Source organism: Solea senegalensis, linkage group LG10 (genome assembly GCF_019176455.1).
Source record: "Solea senegalensis isolate Sse05_10M linkage group LG10, IFAPA_SoseM_1, whole genome shotgun sequence".
In the NCBI taxonomy this organism is placed as follows: Eukaryota; Metazoa; Chordata; class Actinopteri; order Pleuronectiformes; family Soleidae; genus Solea; species Solea senegalensis.
In genome coordinates, this window is record NC_058030.1 from 13,652,868 (window position 1) to 13,675,151 (window position 22,284).

The 22,284-nt window shown below is 42.8% G+C and overlaps 1 protein-coding gene across 1 annotated transcript; it reads right to left on the bottom strand.

Moving 5' to 3' along the window:
* Window positions 1-992: 992 nt before the first annotated feature.
* Window positions 993-20,174, bottom strand: smad6b (SMAD family member 6b). The gene is made up of 4 exons (XM_044035606.1): window positions 18,677-20,174; window positions 15,847-15,903; window positions 15,431-15,508; window positions 993-1,896 (listed from the first exon to the last, which is right to left on the bottom strand). Exons 1-4 carry the CDS (start codon window positions 19,473-19,475, stop codon window positions 1,355-1,357), a joined length of 1,476 nt encoding a protein of 491 aa, XP_043891541.1. The 5' UTR covers window positions 19,476-20,174; the 3' UTR covers window positions 993-1,354.
* Between the last annotated feature and the right edge of the window lie 2,110 nt (window positions 20,175-22,284).

The following is a 22,284-nucleotide window of genomic DNA, read 5'->3' on the forward strand; positions in this document are numbered from 1 at the left end:
TTAAACAAAAAATATGACACAAAACCAGCCAGAAAAAAAAGAACCTCTTCACAAAACGCTCGTCCAGCTGATTCAGTGTCTTGGAGGCCCACTTTTAAAAAGGCATATCCTTGTAACAGCATAGTTCAGCGCTCACTGAACCAGGATCAGTGCGTTACTGAATGCCTCTATTGCTGAATGTTGGCAGAGAGGCATCTGCCCCCTTCCTCACTACCACCACCGCCAATCTGACAACCCAACACCAGCAATTATGGAGGAAGCCAGCTAAACCACATCCACCTTGGCTGCAGTTTTTAAGATTCCAGTAGGCTTGTAAAACTTCTTGGTTTCTCTGCATACATTCCAGTATCACAGCGCTGGTTTCATGGTGCCGCATCTCTGGTCAGTTATAACAACGTCCTTTGTGAGACGAGCTGGCTGTGGAGGCCTGAGCCCGGCAACCATGAGCCAGCAATGACGTGCTAAATTAGGAACACCTATAGAGGGACGATCTTACTGGTCTGCCGAGCGTGAGTAGTTCAATTATTTCCTACTTCTCTGTCCTCCACGACACCATGTCTTCTTGATCCTCATTACTGGGGCTCTTTAGGACCTCAAGGACACATGGATCAGCTTGATGCTTGTTACTGTAGATGCAACTGAAATATAAGCATCTTAGGTTTCTAAATTTACTCCACTAAACCATGGGCTAGTACGGACATTACTCTTTTAAAAGTGGAGTAAAAGCTCTGCAAAGACAACCACGGGATGAGGACAAGTTGTGATCCTTTGAAAATCACGTACTCCGAACAGAAAGTGGGAAAACAGTATCGCGAATATCAACCTAAATGTCAAAATACACCACAAAACATGGACCTAAATTCAATATAATACAGTATGCAGTGTGCAGGTAAGGTTCAGCATAATGTTAGGATATCAGAACACCATGAAACTGTGAGGGAAAGGTTGTTTGTGTAATAAAACCAAGCTAGTGACACAGACCAAACAAAGAATTATTATGCGAATACTTTATTATCAATGTGTGAATGGTGTTAGCTTTTTGTCTGGATAATAATAGTATATGAAAACTATACACCAAATCCAGGCTCATCCTAATTTTGCTGTATAATTTCTCACGTTGGTATTGAAAGATTCTTTATCTTTATATATATTTATATATATAATATATATAAGCCAAAGTGCATTTTCCATTTTTTTTCCTCTTGTCCATATACACATTGCACCATACATAAATAATTACATTGTAAAAATGACTCCGTATTTACAAGTATAATATATATTTCATATAATATATAAAACTTTATATTAAATCTAGGTAGATGATATTTGGGATAGTTTGTGGGGTCCATCTGTGTTATCTGTGGTTGCTGAGGAGGATCTCCAGCCAGCAGGGGCAGGAGGTGATGAACTGTCTTGAGTAGCAGGGGCCCCAGCCCTTAGCAAAGCTGATGCGCACACTGTTGGGGTCATAGGGTCCGTCGAGGAGGTCAGCCTCTGTGGTGTGCCTCAGGAGGAACGAGCGCTCATAGTCGAATACCTTGATGGAGTAGCCGGGCATCACCTTCCGCACAACCAGAGTTCTGCTGTTGGGCATGTCCAGAGTGGGGGAGTTGACAAATATGGGGTGCTCGCTGCGGTTATACGCCCACACACCGTCCGGCTCTTTGCTGAGGAGGATGCCGTAGCCGATTTTGCCTCGTGTGCGCTGAACGGTGCTGCTGCGGTGTTCCAGGTTGAGCTGGCCCAGGCAGAAGCCCGTGCCCTGAGGTAGATCATAGAAGATGCTGACTGAGTGCTCGTACACTGTGTAGAGGCGACCCACACGTGTGCGGTGCTCCCAGTACGCCACATTACACCAGTGGCTCTGTTTGGGGGCATCAGGCGACATACTGGCATCTAGAGGAGAGAAAGGAAGAGAGAGAGAGAGTCATTAAAAAAACATGAACTCGAGAAAGCACTTAGAGAGCATGAACCTACCAACAAAGCTGTTCAGATTCCCACAGTGTCAATAATGTCAATTAGGGCCCAACAATTTATTGTTTTCAAATCAAAATTGCAATTTGAAGAAATGTAAGTTGCAAAGTTGCCTATATTTCAAATGCTCTATGGAAATAAAAAAAACTACATACGGTCCATGTTGTGAACAATTCATAGCTTTAAATTCCACTTATTACATTACATGTGTTGTCATACATGTCTTGATGTTATCCCATGTGGTGATGCTCCTAATCGGAATACACAGTGAATTTGAGATTGACTCAAGAAAATTGCAAATTGCAATATCTGTCAACAAAATAGCTTACATATTTCCCTCAAAAGTGGATAAAAATATAATAATTTCTTCCTTGGGTCACCTACGTACCCAGAAAATCTCATCAAAATCCAGTTTAATTTTTAAACACCTCCTTGGCAGAAGTAACAAAAGCAAACAGGGCTAGTAAAAAAGGGAAGGCTTGAGTTTTGAGGGATTAACTATCTCGTTTTTATTGTTCAGAGCAGATGGCTACACTATAAATACTGACAGAGGTACTGTATTGAAATCTAAGCCTTGTATAAATACCACCGCATGGACATTCGTCTAACACACGCACGCACACACACACACACAGCATTCTATACATATCCTGTACATAGTCCTGGCAATAGAGGGTGTAGTGAGGTCAGTCTGAAGACCCGAAATTCCCTGCTCTGCCTCAAGAGGGCACTGTAATAATTAAACTCTGACTACCCACTACAGAGCTCGTCTCTGCTGCTCTCACATGCAGATTCAAAATATTTAGTAAAAATTATTTCAGGATGCACTTGGTGTTTAGACGGACATCTGACCAAAAATGCATCTTGTCCTGGACTAAAATGTATTTACTGTACAACTGTATTTTTCACTGTGTTTTTTTTTCTTTTTACAGTGGGACCACATTTGCGTCAGGTAAAGTAACTTGTTAATTCAGCTCTCATGGCTGCAGTCTGTGAACCCTTTGCAGTGACAGCCTCCAGCACTCCAGAGTGAGTTACTGCTCCCTAGGTAGACTTCTGTCTTCACCATAGTGAGCAGACACACACCACTGCTGGCTGCGTTCAGAGGCTGCTGCGCTCCACATGGCTCATAGCTGTCGTACGTTCATGTTGCTTTTAAAAAAAGAAGAAGAAAAAAAAGCGCGGCATGAGGAGTGGAGAGGAGAGACTAATGAATGGGGAAGAAAAAAGTATAATGTTCCATGATCTCACATCCTCACATCCGTCTCTGCACCCACTCCTCCAGGAGAACGAGGGTCCCTCTTTCCTCATCTTCCTCACATTCCACAAGAGTGGGGGGTGACGGCAGAGAGCCAGGCAGGGGGTCTTCCCTCCCCCCTCCACCCAGCTATTCCCCCTGCTGTGGGCCCAGGGACGGCATTCAGCTCCCTGACAACTTAGCACAAGCCTGTGACCCGCTGACCCCCCAGCCTTCATGCTATCAGCTCCCATTAACTCACACACAGAGTGATGCCATTATTTTGCTTCAGAGCGTCTATTGGCACAGAGGATTTAAAGCCTGGGCCTGTGGCCCCATTCCTTTCAATCTCTCTGCTCTCAGGGCTTAATGACCACCCGCCCCATTAACAAACGCCTTTAAGGTGGAGCACCACAGATCCACACAGTAACAAAATGTCTCACTCACCTCCCACCCAACTAAACCTTTATGCAGAGTGACCCACACAATTACATTTTTTTTCTTCTTTCATGCTAACACTAGCAGATATAACTGGGATTTGTTAACCCGGGTGAAGATGATAAAAAGGTGATTAACATCATTCCCTATGCCACACGTTCTGCCTCTTTTTCATCCCTGCAGTCACACATGTGTAAACTGTGACGTCACTTCACCAAAGCCCCTAGTGAGAGCCTCCTTAAATCGATCACATGATATACGATCAATGAAACAAAATACGTTGAGAGCTGTCGCAAATTTTTAAGGTTCGCAACAAAGACGATGAATGCGCTTCACAGCGCCGAGCCCGAGATGGCGCATCGCCACAAAACATGAAGCAGACCAAGACGAAGTCAGCACATTCACCTGGATTCTTGCCGTTCCTCTAATGCCAATCAGATCTGAAGCCAATAAAAACCCATGTGTATTGCAGTAACTTGACCCCAGAGTGAATGCCTAATAAACACATTCCCACTAATGAAAAACACAATTATACGCGGGCTTGTATCGGATTTTTGACCAGAGGGAATTGGAGTGAGTGAGTGAGTGAGGACGTACAGGCTGAACTGAAACATGCATGGGCTATTGGTGAATTCCACACCCCAGCACCTCCACGCTGAGCTCAGTTTTAAGAACATATTTAGAACTCGGCCCACGACTTGTTTATGGCTCTATTGTCTCACAGCCTCACTTTGAAACTGTGCATACACACAACACGAAACACCAAAATGAGCTGCCTTTCATAGTTAAACGATGGTTACACCAGGCTCCTGTTGAATTACATTTAAAAATTTTTTTAAAAATCGCAACGTTTTATTATGGGAGTAATACATACATGTAAATAATTTGGACAATAGTATCTACTTGTCACACATAGCCGGGGCACAAAGGTAGTCAGCAAGATCTAGAAGGGAACTAGAAGGAGGAGTGATCAGGACAAAGGTTAGAAATATATCAAATGTTAAGCCTGATCCTGAAGACAATGAGCACACCATGAGCCAGGCCTTTTCCTGTCGTTGTGTTTTGTTCAGTGACTACGTGTGCCTGTGCGCACGTGTCTGTTTGGATTGGGGGGTGGACGGGGGGGGGGACGGGCATGTTTGCGTTTTCATCCTGAACTTGTGTTTTGTCTAGGTGGGGGCCCTGAGTTGAGTGCTCTGACAGAGGAACTCATTACGATCTGTTTGACAGAGTAGACCTTCCATCAATGCTGAGACTGTTTGGATGATACCGCCACAACAACTCATGCCTCCACTCCAGAGCTTAGGCTAGAGTGGCTTAGACTGCTCGCCCTTCTTCAAGTGCTTAGTCTTTAAGGTTTTCAAGCCATGTTTGGGTGTTTCATAAATGTTTATCTTCTTTTTTTCCAAATCTTGTATAAGAAAACATGGAGTCCACTTTTAATCGGGTGGCGTATGACCAGAATCTGAAGCAGGGATTGACTGAGCCAGGGCTCAGTCCAAATCTAAAATTCAGACATGAGCCAAAGGGAGGGCTGGGTGTGCTTCTCCCTCCATCTGACCACAGCAGAGACACCCAACTCTCTTTGAGTCCATGTTTGGTTTTCAGAGGGCCTGTTCAGGGTGGAGCCACGTTAGGCTGGGAGCAATTACTGGCGCTCTGCATCCATTTAACCCTGCCACCTTTTAACAGCTCCGTTTACCTATTAGAATAGTAGTGCATGTTATTATTGTTATTTTATTCTCAAAAGCCTCTTCTCTTAGTGTCAGTCTCAGAGTCAATTGATACAGTCACAATATGGCTGCTCCACTTCCTCTTCCTGCAGCCAGAGGAAACAATCTGAGCACTTGAAGAAGTTCACCAACTCTGCTGCCTGACATAAAAAAAAGAAGCGTAGATACATAGTTCTGTAGAAGCTATTAAGTCTGTAAGTTTGCATGGCCAACAGGAAATTTGCTGAATACATTGGCTACTGGTGTTCTAGCAGTATAAGAATGGTCTATGTTTGGTTTCCTTTTATCACTATGAAATGAGTAAATAAATTACTACATCAGAATGCAAAAAAGGGTTATTGTCACTGCTCTTGTCTTCGTACAATCACATAGTAAATACAGACATTTAACAAAAGCTACTTTAAAATACAGACATAATTTTGCGTGCATAGTTAAATTTCAGGTCTGATTGGAAGAATCAAGATAATCAAAAGCAGGATATCTGATAACAAGCACACGAGTAGCTGTTCGCTGGCTTTTGGTCTACATTCATACTACTATGCTTTTATTTTATGTTTCAGCTCTGAATCTGCATCCATACTTGAAATCATGAATCATGTGACCGTTCAGATACACTGGGCATTGACTCAGTGATACATGCTCCAGTGTCTGCAATAAAGATGGATATGTCAGTCTCAAGCTGTCCATGTTTATTATAAATCATTGTTCTGCTAAAGAAATCTCCACGTAAAGATGATAAATTGCCCAAATCCTTAAAAAGTAATATTGTAATCAAAAAGACTCAATTACAAATGCACAGCTAATTAGGTTCTCTCTCATGATTAAAGGCCAACATGCCAATAACACAGGTCTTCAATATGCCTCTGGTCAGCCCAACATGCTCATGCCTTTTCCACAGGTTTACATATGGAAAAAGGCAGATCATGCTGCTTTAAGTCCCTTGCACTCCAGGGCACGTCTGGGTAGTAACAACTAAGTACACAAAAATGGGGGTTTCAATGGCAATCCTTGATGATCATCCAGTAATGCTTTTAAAGACAGCATGAAAAGGAGGGGGAAAGGGCAGAGGGAGAGGCAGAAAAGACCTGCCCCGGGGTAAACATGGCTTTGCAGCCTTGGAGTGAGATGAATGGGAGGCCGAGTGTCAGGGACAGGCAGACAAACAACAGCTTCCCCTCCGTGCTAACATTTCCCCACCAAGCTCTCTCCTAATCCAGAGCGGGGAGCAGAGATGAACTCATTCCTCCAAAACTATTCTGAGGAGGGATAAAAAAAATAAATAAAACACTGTTTCCAGTCCCTTTAACTGCACATTTGAGGGGAGGCGAACGGCAAGGAGAAGAGGGGGAGCAGCAGCCTCTCATCCTTTGCCAAGGATTAGATTCCCCTCCAGCTATTAGACTCCACCAATGAACTAGTCTCGCAGAGCCAGACCCATCTCCATAATGCTGTGTCAGCACTGGAGAATGGTCTTACTGCACCCAATATCATTCAACTATTGGGGAAAACACTCTGGCTAGATTGTATTATTATTATTATTATTTTTTTTTTTCAAACCAATCACAACTCAAGGATACAGCAACTGCAAAATAGTGTTGAGGTTGAACTTTAGGTGGAACAGTTGTCCACGGAAAGGGCAACATGGGTCACACAACATTTAACTATCTATTATACAGTACAAATCTTTACTTTGGGCGCTGCTGTTTCTATCAGATGAAATAGTTGCCCAGTGGCCGTTTTATATGCAGTCTACATGCAGAGAGTCAGCCTGCCAGTGAACCGGTGGCTTTACTGCTGCAGACAAAGGTCCCTACAGACGGTTTCAGGCTGACTGTAACCCCTGAGCAAGCCACATTTAGGCTGGCGTCGGGGCTATCGCTGCCATCAAAGTCGGCTTTATCAGACAGACATGCTAACTGGAGCTGCTCTTATATGTCTATGGATTTTTCTCCCCGAGGTCTGGCATTTCTCTGCTGTGAGACAGAGAGAGAGGGAGAGAGAGAGAGAGAGAGAGAGGGAGAGAGAGATGCCAGGCGAAAACACTGTGGGAGTTTGAGAAACTGAATCCAGTCACTAAGCCGCTTTACATTGTCATCCACTTCCTCTCCACTTTCCCTTTGTTTCTGTTTCTGGATGACCCCATGAGGGAGGAAAAGTGCTGTACTCTTGATAACAGATAACAGAATCCATAAATTAAATCAATAAACAACAGAGGGTGTAAAAAGCACAGGAAGTTAAGGAGGCTAATATGAAGGAGCCGTCTGGGTGTGTGAGTAAGAGGCCACTAGTTTGAGGTAGAATGCTCTATCTTTTTTTGTGCTGCTCATTTGCTCCGAGTTTCCTCCAAAGCTCTGCAATGTGTAAAAGCTCAGAGAAAACTGTGGGGGGTGTTAGTGAATGTCATATCTGCAGGCATCGTGAAAGGCCAGCGGAGTCTGCGAGAGCACCAAAAGCAAAACACTCAGTGAACATCCTGCTGGGTGGCTGTGCCCTTTCACCTCCTCATACAACCTATCTGTTTGTCTGTGTGTCTATGTGTGCACGCAACAGTGTTTGTTTGTGAGTGTGTGTGGGAGGTTCGAGCCAAGTAGGCTGGAGCATTTGAGTAGAGGAGACCCTGCACATTCCTTAACTCCCCCTCCTCCTCCTCTCGCTGTGCCTCCTAACTTCCTACTCTGGTTAGGACTGTGGGGGGCTGGGGTGCAGAGAGAAGGTTGCTTACTTTCTTGTGTATTTTGAGTGTTGTTGGATGAAAAGATGAGAAAAAAAAAAGAAGAAGAAATCCAGTCACACGAGAGAAAACTCTGACAAACAAACTTTTAACAATGGGAAAAGCAAGACCCCACACTGAGGGAGAAAAAGCAACAGTAGTAGCAATGTATATTCAAACTATGTTGAAAACGTGGTTTCAAATGAACAATAACAAGGAACTCTATTATTACAACTTATATTAGTTGGACTAATTTAAGGCGAAAGGCAGGTATTTGGTTTCCACCGGACAGGGAGGTGGAGCAGCTATGATGGACAGAGTTGCCATTCAAACAATGGTTTCCTATTGATCGGCCCAGTGGATCAGAGTCTGTGAGGAGAATGTGTTCTGTCAGGATAATGTGGCACCAGAGTTTCTGTTTCAATCACAACACTTGCCGGGCTGTAACCCACACTGCTCCACCGCGGACATCCAGACACCAGCTCCCCAAACAAAGACAACTGTTTCCCTCATCTCTGACAAGTCTGTCCGTTCACAACAAGCAAGACATTCATTAAAAATGCAGGAGTGAACATTTCCAATAATTCACCAAGTCCTTCCCTGTCAACATCTGCAAAAAATCTTGAAGCTAAAGGGAATGGCAGGATTTCATTAAGTAAATTATGTGCTGGCAGTCACAGAGAGGGGAAGAGGGGGAAGCTACAGCCAGACCTCTAATCTAAACCGTACCCTGAAATGCGACAGCCTGACTGCACGTACTGAGCCGCACAGCCAAGACTGAAGAAATACACACAAATACAAGATAAGAAAAACACACATTACAAAAAATCCATATAATTTTCTTTGGAGAATATAATCAATGAGAGTTTTCACACAACCATGTTTACAACTTGTAAATACTACTTGCATAAACGTGGTCTAAGTGCATAATTCACCTTGTCAACCTCTTCTTTGAGTAGAATCTTGAGGACAAATGTGCAAAACTTATACGTGGTCACAAAGTAAAATACCCTTGTCTGAACACTGAGGGAAGTTGCTGTGGAAACTATATTATTACTACCATTAATAAAATCTGCAAAGATTTAGAAGGCTTCAGCGTTAGGTAAAAAAGATCAAAGGTAAAGCATGTGTACTGTGCTTGGCCCCATACTAGGACAAGGGAGTGAAATGATGATATAGCTGCTGCAGATCAAGTTCAAGATAAGGACGAATATCAAGTCACTGTCTCTCAGTTTACACATGTATAGTAGAAAGAAAATGGACCAGGCTTTGATATACAGGGAGTTCACTGTTCATCCATCCACAATGAGCTCCTATCCTTTTCCCTCTGGCTGTAAAAGGCTAGTGTAGAGATGTCGAATGACATGGGCCCCTACGGTTAATCCACACACAGCTTTTTGGAGGGTCAAAGAATGCAGAGGCTATTCTGAGTTTTAAAAATACTGTCAACCAAAAGGTTCAGGCACAACTGTCAATGCTCCTCTGGGCAAAAAAGGGATAAAAAAAAATAAATGCTAATCTATTTTCACCAGCAATCAAACCACAGGCCTAAATCATAACACACCAAGGCCAGTGTCTGGATTTATAATAGTGGGTAAAACAGTCAGAAAATAAAAACAGCACCCTCAACTGGCATTTCTTTCACTACTCTTTGCCAGGCGATGCAAGGCTCGGACATTTACAGTGGAAGGCTCAAACGGAGTATTGTTCCCCCTCTCAGTGGCGAGAGGAGGCACACTAAAACACTAAACTAACAGTGAGACATTCCATACATTTTTAATGGCATTGCACACTCTTTATTTGTTGCTGTAACCCCGTGCCCTGTGCTGAATGAATGGGGCTATTGGTGGAGGCTGGTACTGTGCTCTGGTGCGAAGAGAGAGAAAATGGCAACAGCAGCTCTCCAAACGATTAGCTCACTCAGTACAATGTGGGGGCAAATATAAAGCCAGAACCTACTGACTGTAAAAGATATTTACACAGTACCCTTTGTAAATTCAGACAATGTCACTGTGAGCCGAGACTTGCAGTCACGTACGAGGCTGTAGATCAATCTTTCTTGAGCTGAAGCCCTTCAGAAGTCGGTCAAACACCCAGCAGCACTGGCCCCGCACTGGTTTGCCAAGCAGACACAGATAAATACAAAGCTCAGCAGGTTAGTTTCTGTTGACATGAAAGAGGTTTCGGGAATCTCTGCTTTAGATTAGCATGGCTCTCACTCTGCGCGAAGAGGTCACATTACTTCACCGTGTCTAACAAGTGTGTGGCTAGCTCTGAAGGAAAATCAACTCTTAGAGCAAAAAAAAAAAAAACATCTGAACACAATGACAACCACACTCCTCTGATTCTGTGACAATTTAAGTGCTTATTTGAAAAGTCTGCCATCATGAAACCATAAACATACTGTACACTACAAATAATTCTAATCTGCAAGCTTAAACTGGTTACTCGTGAATGTAGTTCTTGAACACATACACATGAAACTACACTAGAGTCAAAGGGTCACATGGAGTCTGGAGGACTCTACTGGGGATCTTCAATGTCACAACCCCCGCCAGACAAAATGTAATGTGGATTTTTGACACCGTAGTTTTATTGCTCTTATCAATAATTCTCGATGTGTATGTGTGTTATGGACATGGAAGCTGGCGTCTTAGGACCGGAACACATACTTGAGACAAGGCCTAAGGGTACAGACTCTACACCACTACATAGAGAACATAGGACAAGACCCTTCGGGATGTATAGCATAACAACTCCACAAAATTGACAAAAACTGGACATGACAAACGGGTGAGGAGAGCCCCCTCCTGTCCCCGGAGATGCTGGCCTTCTCTTCAACATTCCTCAGTCTCCCCCCACTGTCAAAGGGGTAATTCACCGCCCTACACTGCTACAAAACCCAGGCAGCTTTTTTAAACAGGATGTTTGTCTGAGGCCTCCTTCCCCTCAAATAAACAATCCGCAAAACCTGATTTCGGGAGGCAGGGTGGAAGCACTCAAGTCACATTATTTCCACATCCCGTATCCTGGAGCATTGGGGCTCCTGAGGGAGTGTGGGCGGCCAGGCGCTGGGAAGGCTCAGGGCTGTGGTGGAAACCTGAGGCCAGGCTACAGGGGGAGATGAGCCCAGACTGCATCACTCTGGGGTCTATGGGACACAGGAGGGGGACCATGCCTCTAGGTGCGGAGGGGGACATTGCTAACATGCTGATGCTGTTATCACTCCATCAGATCATATCTCCGTCTGCCAAGAAAGCAGGTCCCCCCAGAGTTACTGTTCTCAATATATTACAGTATAAAAAAGTAATGCACAAAGGATTGCGTTAGACGACAACAGTTATTAGTATTCTACTAAATATTCTGGTTCTTGGTCTATGTTTGACCACCAATCATTCCTCTTACACTATGTCGCCCAGCCACCCACTCAGGAGAGATGAAATAGACCAAAACTTCAAAGAACCGTCCATAAAACACTGAGGCCCCTGAATACGTTATCTGATGTGGAAAAACACATAATGAGATATTTCAGAGTAAATTATAGGCAAAATCCATCACAAATCTTTTCAGATGTGTACAGTAGATATGGCATTTAATTAGCTGTTAGCAGAAGTGGAATCACATGTTTTCAAAGCCAGATCAACAAGTACAGATCCAGTCTAATCTGTTTTTATCAAGAGACGCGTCACATGCGTTGATTAGACTGTCTAATTATTCCTCGTATTTTTACGCTGTGACACACAGATGGGGTCAGTTTGATGCTTAGTGCTGGCCTCTTTCTGACGCAGACAGTCAGGCTGTGATTAGTATTGACTAAAAACATTTGCCTAGCTCTTGCTTGTGAATGTATGTATCTGGACTTTCACGAGGAATATAAGAAGGAAACACAGGCTTAAACAAAAGCATCACAAATGCATGACTGCGGTCCAAGCAGCGCTGTATTGTGAATTGTGATTGTCCTGAAAAATTGGTTGCATGACTCTCATAAAATGCTTCCCATCTACCTACTGTTCTGCCTGGAAGAGTCGGTCAATAACTGAGTGGACCTAACACAGTGTCTGCCTGCAGCAGAGACATCCAGAGAGACAGCGCGGGCCCTCCCTCCAGAGAGCAGCAGACAGAGCAGAGCCATGTGTGATGACTGTGTGGGAACCTGACTATCTGCTCAAGCCCTTATCCCTCCTGTAAGCTCTGCTGCACTGTGTGTAATCCTTATCTAACAGCTTTGGATCTCTCAGAATCTTGAGGCCAACCCACCAATATGTTTTTTTTCAAAAGAGGATGAAAAATAGGAAACTATAAAAGGAACAGTGGTTCAGGTCACTCTGCATGTCTTCTCTGGTCACTTAACCGAGCCAATCTGCAGGAGCCCTCGACTCATAACAGTGATGTCAACTCACAACAACACGAACACAGTGTGTACACACACAGTGTTGTGCTCACAAATTCCACTGGGCTGATTGAGGACACAACCTCTGGTGACTGAAGGATGTAGGCAGACTGGAGCCATGATCTTACAATGGGCCTAAGGCGGACACAGAGGAAAGGTCTGCGTCATTAATTGTGTAAAAAGTACTGTAAATAAACTAATCACTACACAATGTGACACTTATCTTAAAGTGACCATTTCTGAACGGGGCACGATCCCTCACATTAGAAGCAAGAGCCGGCTAAAGCAGCATTAAAATGAAGAAGGGTCCTGATGTAAGAGACAATGCGACTGACTTAATGAAGTTAGAGTGTGTGTGTGTGTGTGTGGGGGGACACACACCCTCAGACACTCATACAGGAAGCAATGAGACCTGCTTCAAAGAGCTCAACTGTGATGACCACACGACAAGGCCCAGGCTGTGAGGAAACAGGTGTGAGGACAAAGTGGGAGGACAGCACCAGCAAAGGCACATTCCCTCACGTGCACAGCTCTGAGGTGCATAATGTGTGCAGAGACTGAAAAGCAGGGCTCCCTCATCGTGACGTAGTCAGACCTCACAGAATGCCTTGTGCAGCTCTCCGTGACACAACGGGGCCTATACAAATCACTGCGAGCGGTTCGAACGTCTTTTGCCACACAGCCACTGAAGCTGCCCGAGACATTAATACAGCGATGTGCTCATGAGGAAGCTTTTAAAGAATGCATGAGTAAGAACATTTTAGCAAGTTAAACAAATGCAACAATCAGCCAGAGTGAGAAAGGAAATTCAAGCGTAACATTAACTTAACACGGGCAAGTGTATTGATTTGAAGACGTATCACATATTAACATGGCACTAAATATTGTAACTGTGAAATATTTTTCTTAGCACTGGTTGAAGCGGTTGAACATATCTCCCACACCAGTTGTGATTGGTTTCTACGCCATTGTTTGATGCGGAGGAATGCTCAGTGGTTACTTCTGTAGCCCTTGGCTGCAGACTGTAGCTGATTATTTGACTCCAAAGTGCCCTCCAGACTTGCTTTTCAGAGGTTTACTTGTTCCTGCAAGAGGGGTGGAGTCTGGATCCATACAACTCTGGTTACACAGAGACACTCTTTATATGTACGATGAAGAATATACATTACTGACCTGTATATGAAAGCAGAAATGTGTGTTATGAAGAGGGCTTTAGGTTCTGGTTTACGGTTGAATGTTCGTCAATTTAAGCAACGGGGTCAATACTCTGGATATTCTAGCAGTTCTGTTTCACTTATTGTTGACACTCTGGTATCTACTACACAAAGGCAGAATGACAACACAATTAACTCACAGCAGAGGAAAACTGACATTCTGCAGAGCACTGGTCATCCCCCTTTAACAATTCAAAGTTAATAGTGTGTCATAGCCACAGCAGAGAGATCTGGCCCAGCTTGTACAAGCAGCAGCACAGCAGTTGGAAGAAACCGAAGCCTAGCACATCTAGATCCTCCCTCCTCACCACAGTCTCTGAGGAATTGTGGTGCGGGCTCTGACAAGCCCCTCATTTGTTGACTCAGGGAGTGTCGCCGAGCCATGCTGAGGTGGTGACAGCATGTGCACTGCAGAGGAGGGGGCTCTTGCTGTCTGAAAACTTCCCTGCCAGGTAGCCATGTCAACCCCTCAGTATTTGGGACTGGCAGAGCCTAATACAGCAAACCCCCAAATTGAGGGCTCCGACTCCCCATCTGTGTGATACCGTGCATGCTGGCTGAGGCTCTAGCATGAGGGGGGGAGGCAGGCTTACTCTGGGCCATGAGAAATGAGTGTTTCATTTCAAATCAGAGGACAGGGCTGTTTCAGCTCACTTCCTCTGGTGTGGCCCCATTCACAGGAGCAACTCCATTTCCCTGAACCCACCCCTCCCCGTAGCCCACTTACAGCCACACCAGATAGAGTTGTAAGTGTGAGCGCCTGTGCACATGCATGTGCACAACTATGTGTGCATGTGTGCTTCTGAGTGAGCTTGGATCTTATTACAGTTTGATCCCACTCAAATATTTCTGAAAGAAAAACAGAGGAGGGGAGGCCAGCCTCTGTGGCCGGCGCACACGCCCCACCGAACCTCCACACCGCTCACAATGAAACCTTTATCTTTAAAGCTCCAACTGCTCATAATGGCCCTTAATGAGAAGGAATAAAGAGCAACATCTTAATGAAATAACCTTCACAATTTCACATATTCAGCCAAATACACTCAGCAGCAGACAAGTCTGATCTGTAATAAAGTACACCTCCTCTTTCTTAATTAAACCATATCAAAGCCAGAACACAGCTGTGATTCACTAATTTTAAGTACTTGTTGTTTATAAAGAGATAAAACATTGTCTCAAACATTTAATTGCACTTTTACTTCACCATTTAATTATAATGACCTTGTTTTACTCCAAGAATAGCCATACATTCAAATGTGATTCATCAAGAAGAAACTCTTCAAGTTTCTTCACTCATATGCACACTCTTCATTCAGAGTAGTCGATGTTCCAATGTACATGTACTATACTGTATGGTCCCTTGTTTGACTGCTCACAAATGCATTTTATCTAGAAATGTAAAACTGATTGTTAAATGAAAAAGGCCTGCATTCACTTGGACATACTGTATTTCAACCCCCAGCTCTCCAACTGTACAGTATGACTACTACGCCAACAAAAATAAATGCCCCTTACTCTTCTAGCAAAATGTATAGCACAAAAATGGTGGTAAGTGAACTTAACATTTTTTCTCATAAACTTGGTCCTTGTTTGACAGATGACTTTGGTATGAACAGACGTGCTCCGCTGGGACGGTAAACGCTTGGAAATGATTCATTCCCTAAATCGTGGTAAAACATTTCGGAAACAAACTACTTATTTGGAGACTGATGGGAGTTGGAGAAACACACCCACCTGAGAATTCCCCTGGTGTGATGTTTGGCGAGCTGGCTGCCTCAGTTTCAGTGTAAGACAATGTGGAGTCTGACAGATCTGAGGGGGAATGAAACAGAACAAGTAGCCATTCATTTCCTGTGTACCTTAACATGAATGACTCTTATTTCATAAGAATAATTTTACACCATGCTGACAACTGAAAATGGGTATTACCTGCTGAAAACTCAGCTATACTATAGAGCCAGGCTCTAGCGCCCCAACAGCCAACACTACATACTACCACACAATGTCTCATCCCAAAGATACCATGCAATTTTGCCAGTAATTGTGCTAAATTCTTCCTTTCTTTCTTTCTTTCACAACAGACCTGAATATTACAGAATATTACTAATTATCAAAAATATTCTAATCTGTGATCTGTGTTTGTCACTTACCCAGTGGCTTGTGTTCTTCATTGGGGGAAAGCCTTGAATAGGGAGGTGGGGGTGATTCTGTAACACATAACAATCAGGTAAAAAAAACATCACACATTCTAATATACACCAAACTATTTTTTTATGTATTACACACACGCGCGCACACACACGCACACAAGGATTATTCCCTAAATACCCTAAAACTAACCATTACAATTAAATACCTAAGCCTAACATAAACCTTATTCTAAACCTAACCCTAAAACCAAGTCTTGGTTCTATTTAACCCTGAAAAGGAGAGCACCAGCCTAAATGTTCTCACTTTTGATGGTTTATGTTTTTACACAAACATGCACACAGATTGTCATGTTAAGTTGAATCAATAACAGTAATAGTAATAGCAAAATATATGCAATAATGTGAAAGCCTCTGACACGGGTATGGTGGACGATAGACTATCCACTGACTTTAGAATTAATCTTGTATTTACAGTGTTAACACCACATAGTACATGTGATGAGCTCAGTGTATGTTTCGTATTACAATATTACAAACGTCACAAAGTATTGTTGCAACATTATATTCCATGTGAGCTTGTTAACAAAACATTAAAAAAAATAAAAACAAAAGTGCAAAATCATGCTTACACAACCAGACGCAAGCCACAATAAAAGCTTAGACACACACCAGATCCATTTTCAGAGACAGTATTAAACTTATGACGTTGTGCATGTGCCACAAACTTTAGTTCAAACTCCAGTTTGAAAGCTAATAACGACGACAACAAGATTGCACATTTGTTGCTATTATTTAAGCATATATTACTTAACCAACACAGCCACTTCTACAACCACAGAGCACTTTTAGTTAGTAGTAGTAAATCTGAGTAAATCTTCATTGTGTTGCAAAGCCCTTAACCTTATCTAGTAAAAAAAGAAAATAGCTTGCACAAGAAGGAAAGCACAAAGGAAAGAAAACTTTTGAGCACTGTGACCTCGCCTACAGGGAAAAGGGGAAGGAGAAAAGCATAATAGCAGCGGGTCCTTTAAGAGTGGCGGCAGTAATTGCCAGGATCTGAACTCAGTCACTCAGATACACAGCTAGTCAGTCTGGCGCCAGTAGTATGCAAACTGTATATTATCACCACTCCTTCACCTAAATAGCATGAGGGGACCTCCTTAGGACAAAAGGGCTTTTAAAGCGCAACTTGAAACTGATCTCATTCGAAAAGTATAATGCCAGGCTAAATAAAAAGAACAAAGTTTTTCTTCACTTCAACCGAAGCTCTCTGTCACACACTAAAGACTGTTGTATACTTCCTTGATTCACAGTTTAAGAATTCTTAACATCACTTGTTTTAGGCAATGTTTGACCGTTTCACAGAGATGTTTTGAATTCAAATCTAAAATTCTCATTTCTTACTTCCCCATCTGAAACCAATGTAAAACAAACAAACAAACAGTGGTTAAGATCTTGATTCAAAGCCCCCCTTTTTGAATAGCATGAAAGAAATACCAGCTCTATTGGGCCATGCATGAGCGCATGTGAGCTATGCGTACTACAAACCATAGTCCCAACACGGGGTATGTGCTACTCTCCCCCTTCTGATACTTCATCTTGCTAGTTGCAGTGGAAAGAAACACACACAGAATAGTCTGATAAAATCCACATCTTTTGGGGGGAAAAAAACAGATACTGTGATCCAACACAGTTTGTTCAAACCAGCAGCCACCACATGCAGCCTTGAAGCTATAGATAATCACATCTGATCAGGTTGGGACAGTACAAACCAGTCTCCTGCCTGCATTTGAATTCTGACATTGCTGGACTTACTACTTTAAGCATGGCACTGCCAGCTGGCTCTAGAAAACATGAATGTTATGGAAAATCCTCCTCCTGTGCCAGTGAGAAAGCAGAAATACTGACGCTTGCAACTTTACACATGATACCATGCGCTGTCATCAGGTCAGTGGGGTCGAGTGGCCCCGTGTTTAAGGTGTGCCAAATCACAGGCCTGGCCCCTGCCAAAATTTAATCTGTTTGATATAGGTCAGAAAGGTTCAGCCACAGATGGATCATTGATGGTAGGAACAAGCTCAACCCTTCACATCAAAACAACTTAAGTAAAGGTCTCTGTGTGTGGCTATACATTCATGTGCTACACATGCATAGTGACTGGACTGGTCAAACTGGTAATAACCCTTCAGGAGGAATGGGTAAGAAATTATGGAATGTCATTCATACTGGAAGCACAGGCATAATACAGCAAAAACAAAACAAAGTGGCAAAGAGAGAATAAACAAACATATTTGTTTACTGGAGTGTCCACATCTCACAGGCCAGTGTGAATGATTCTATGAATTCAAGCAACTGTAATTTTAATATTCTAAAGTATTTTTTTTACAATGGTGCTAACAGAACAACACCAAAACTGGAAACTCTTAGTTCAAATAACTTCAAATTAACTAATAAATAAAATAACCTGCTGTTCTGTCTCTGTGTAGAGGTAAACCAAACAGTATCAGATACATAAAGGGGTGACATGTTAGGGTTGTCTGAGCATATTCCAAGAACCTATACAGTTGCTCATTAATTAAGCAGCTCATTTGTGTCATGTAACTCTTATAATAACATTATCAGTTGTAGTTTAACAAAAACCGAAAAAAAGGAAAATAGACTAAATAAATGGGCCTATTGTTTGAGCTGTGTGTGAATCAAAAACAATTAAACATTTGCTATAAAAGCAAACAGACCAGTCAGAGACATGGTGTCTGTTGATGGACCTAGTGACTCTTTATTCTCACACACACACGCGCGCACACACACACACACATAGAGATGCTCTTACCTGGCCCACAGAGCCGGCTGTAGTGATAGGGGTTGCAGCATACTGACGGACTGTCCGAAGCCCCAAAACTTCTACACTCACAGAGCGGTTTGAGCTGGGCCGAGTGCTGCAGGTCGGACCAGCGGTACAGTTTACACACAAGCAGCTGTGGAGACGCCACATGGCCGCCAAACCTCAGCTCATTCCGGGAAACCATAACACAGTCGCTGGGCATCCCTCCTCTGGACTCCACTGCCTCCAGTAAAGTATCCAGCGCTCTTTCCTTGAGCCGCTTCAAAAGAGAGTATGTGGCGGATTTCAGTTCTTGGTCTATGACCGTGCGTGGCATCGCCTCCTGCGCCTCAGGTGAGCTGCTGTCCCGAGGTCGCAGCTTCCTCGGCGCGAAGTGACACGACCCTGGATCCATGGATCCCTGGGCCGTGTCTGGACCCCGGAGCTCGGAGTGGTCCCGCTCTTTAAATAAGCAGCACGTCACTGTCCTGCACTCGCTGTCCTGCATGGAGCGGGGGCTTCCCTGCTCCGGGACGCACTCTGCACCTCCATCTTGGTCCGACGTGACCCGCAAGCCGCTGCTCTCCACGGGGCTCCGAGCGCGCACACCCCCCGTGTCCCCTAACAAAGACCCACTGGGGGTCATCGGTCTGAGCTCCGTTTTGGGAATTTTCTCCGGGTTGTTGCCGAACATTTCGTCTCTACAGCCCTCACTAGTTTTGCCATTTCCATCTTCCCCTTCTTTATCTGGGATCAAACGGCTTCTCCAGAGTCGCCGCACAAGACCTGAGCGTTTCGTCCTGAACATGCGACAACTTGAAAATCTATATGTGTCCTTTTTTTATTATTCTTGAACGGGTATCCGAATATTACAGATACTTTTACAGCCGTTGCAAAACATTAATGTCTGTGAAATGCTGCCGTGCAGTGCATGCACAGCGAAGCGACGAGCATTGATGGCAAAGCCGCAACATTAGACTGAAGGCTTTTTTGTTGCATCTACAACCAGAAAACTGCGCGGTGAATGCACTGCAGCATTCCGATCAAAATGCATTCACTGAACCGAGTATATACTGAAACAATAAACTGTGATTTAATGTCCAGGAGCGCGGCGGAATGGACTGATTATGTGTGTGCTACGAACAAATAATTAAAACAGCAGCATGCATACTAAAATAATACAATATACTCAGTAACATAATCCAGAACCAGCAGACCTCCGACCTAATCTCACAGCCTCAGAACAGTTCAGGACTTTTAACAAGCACACATCTACTTTCTACACCCGCGCGTAAAGCATGAGGTACTTCGAGGAGATTTAATCCCAGGGAAATGCACCAGAAGTCAGGATCCGTGTCGCCGTCTTGAGCTCTTCCTTTAACAATCCCAACAAAAAATCCATGCGAGCTGAATCTAGACGAAGAGGAATCAATCCGGTGCTCGAACGCTCTCCTGCTTCTCCGCACAGATCTAAACCAAACTGCAGTTCCAGATCCCTTTCTTTCTTTCTCCGTTTCTCTCTCTCCCCCCCCCTCCTCACACACACACACACACGCGCACGCACACACACAGAGACACACACGCACACACACACAGACACACAGGGCCCCCGAGGAGAGCGGTGGAGCCATTGGCTGACTACCATCATGTGCTAGTCTAGACACTTTGGCGGCTGTGAGCTGCACTGATTGTTGCGCAAACAAGGTTTCAAGTTTCTTAACTCTTAAAGGCGAAACACCCACCTCTCATTTTAAGTTAAAGTTTTCTCAAACTTATTTACATCCAGGGGAACATCCGCTACATGTAAGATGTGACACACTTAAGCAGAAACAACAACAACAAACTATAGCTGAGAAGCTTTCATGAAACTTTTTTTACACTGAAGCAAAGGCACCAGTTGGAAAATGTTGGATGACTTTTCAAAGCTTATTATATAGATTTAAAATAAACTGTGATGAGTCAAAAATGTCGTTATAATCCATAAAAAATATACCATATTACAAGTCTTTAATAATAATAATAATGCATCTCAAGACTTCAACCCCTTTTTGAATAATACATAAATAAATATGTAATAATAATATACAAAAAGATAATAAAATAACCAAACTAACCAAATAATTATACACTAATAATCCCTAAAAAAGGTAATAACACACTCAAGACCTTTTTTGAAAAATAAAGAAATATTTATGCAATAATCCATAAAAAGAAAACACACTGCAAGTTTTAAAACCCCTTCAAAAGCATATGTGTGTATATATATATATACACACACAGATATTGCACTAAATTCCACTAAATTCCTAATACCACTTCAAAAGAAAATCTGAATTATTGTAACTAAGCACATTATTTGTATATATATATGTGTGTGTGTGTGTGTGTGTGTATATATATATATATATATGTATACAAAAAACATACTGAGTTACAATAATTCAGATTTTCTTTTGAAGTGTGGTTTTGACACATTATCAACCCCAACTTTGCCGAACGCTGCCCTTTCAGTGAACCAGCCGGCAACCTGGACATTTTGCTTTCACTGAAAACATGGCGGCCAGCAGGGACAGACAGTAATACTGATTTTAGCCATTTCACGAAAGGGCTCACCAAAATAAATATAAGCCTACTTTGGTTTTCAATATTGAAAATATTAAATATATTTGCTGCTTTTCTCACCATTAGACAGCCTTTAAAAATCTCCAGCATAAAAGCCTGTGGAGAAAATCTGTGTTTTTGTTAGCTCACAGGGACACAGGAGCTGCTTGGCCTCATTTGGCAAACATGTGTCACTTAGGTAAATTCCACCAAAGGGTTTCAAACACCAGTCATACAATAACACAACTGAACATACAGCTGGAGGCAGCAGTGGACTTAAAACTCCTGTATGCCTTGATGTAAAATCAATGATTTTCTTAATGGAATTTAGTGAGAGGACAGAGCAGATTCTTCAGACTTCAGTTTTCAGCAGGAAAAGGCTGTCTGATGGCAAGAAAAAGTGGTGAACATATATTGATGTAGATTTTGTTAGATGGGCCTTATTGTTATGTGGGTAAAATAAAACATAAAATGAATAAGTTTTTCCCTCTGCAGCCCATTCAGCGGCATGCTCCTCATGAAACTACACTTCAAAAAACCTGAAGTATCCCTTTAAAATGTAACGTGTGAAAATATTACTATAGTATCGGTATCGTCCTAAGATTTAAATACAAAAAAGGAGTTTTACTTTGTGTGTATGGCAAAAAAAATTTGTGATGATATTTTCTGAAGAAGCATGGCAAGGCCCAAGAAAGAAATTATTACAATTTGGTACATATCCAGAATAAGTTTTCAATAATTGTGTAACTGTGGCTGGCATGTGGACCCAGTGCATCCAGTTAGAAATCAAGTTTAAAAAAAAAAATCAAGCAATTATCAAAAAGTCATTATCACATATCACATACATCCACATAGGCTCAATGTGTACCATTGCATACACCATACAGCAGACCTCCTATGAATTGTCCTTAAGACTATTTAGATGATTTTACAATTTGTGTATCCATACTAGTATAGCTTGGAGAAAATAATTGTTATTTGCACTTAAATTTATAAAAACTATTGCAACCATGTTT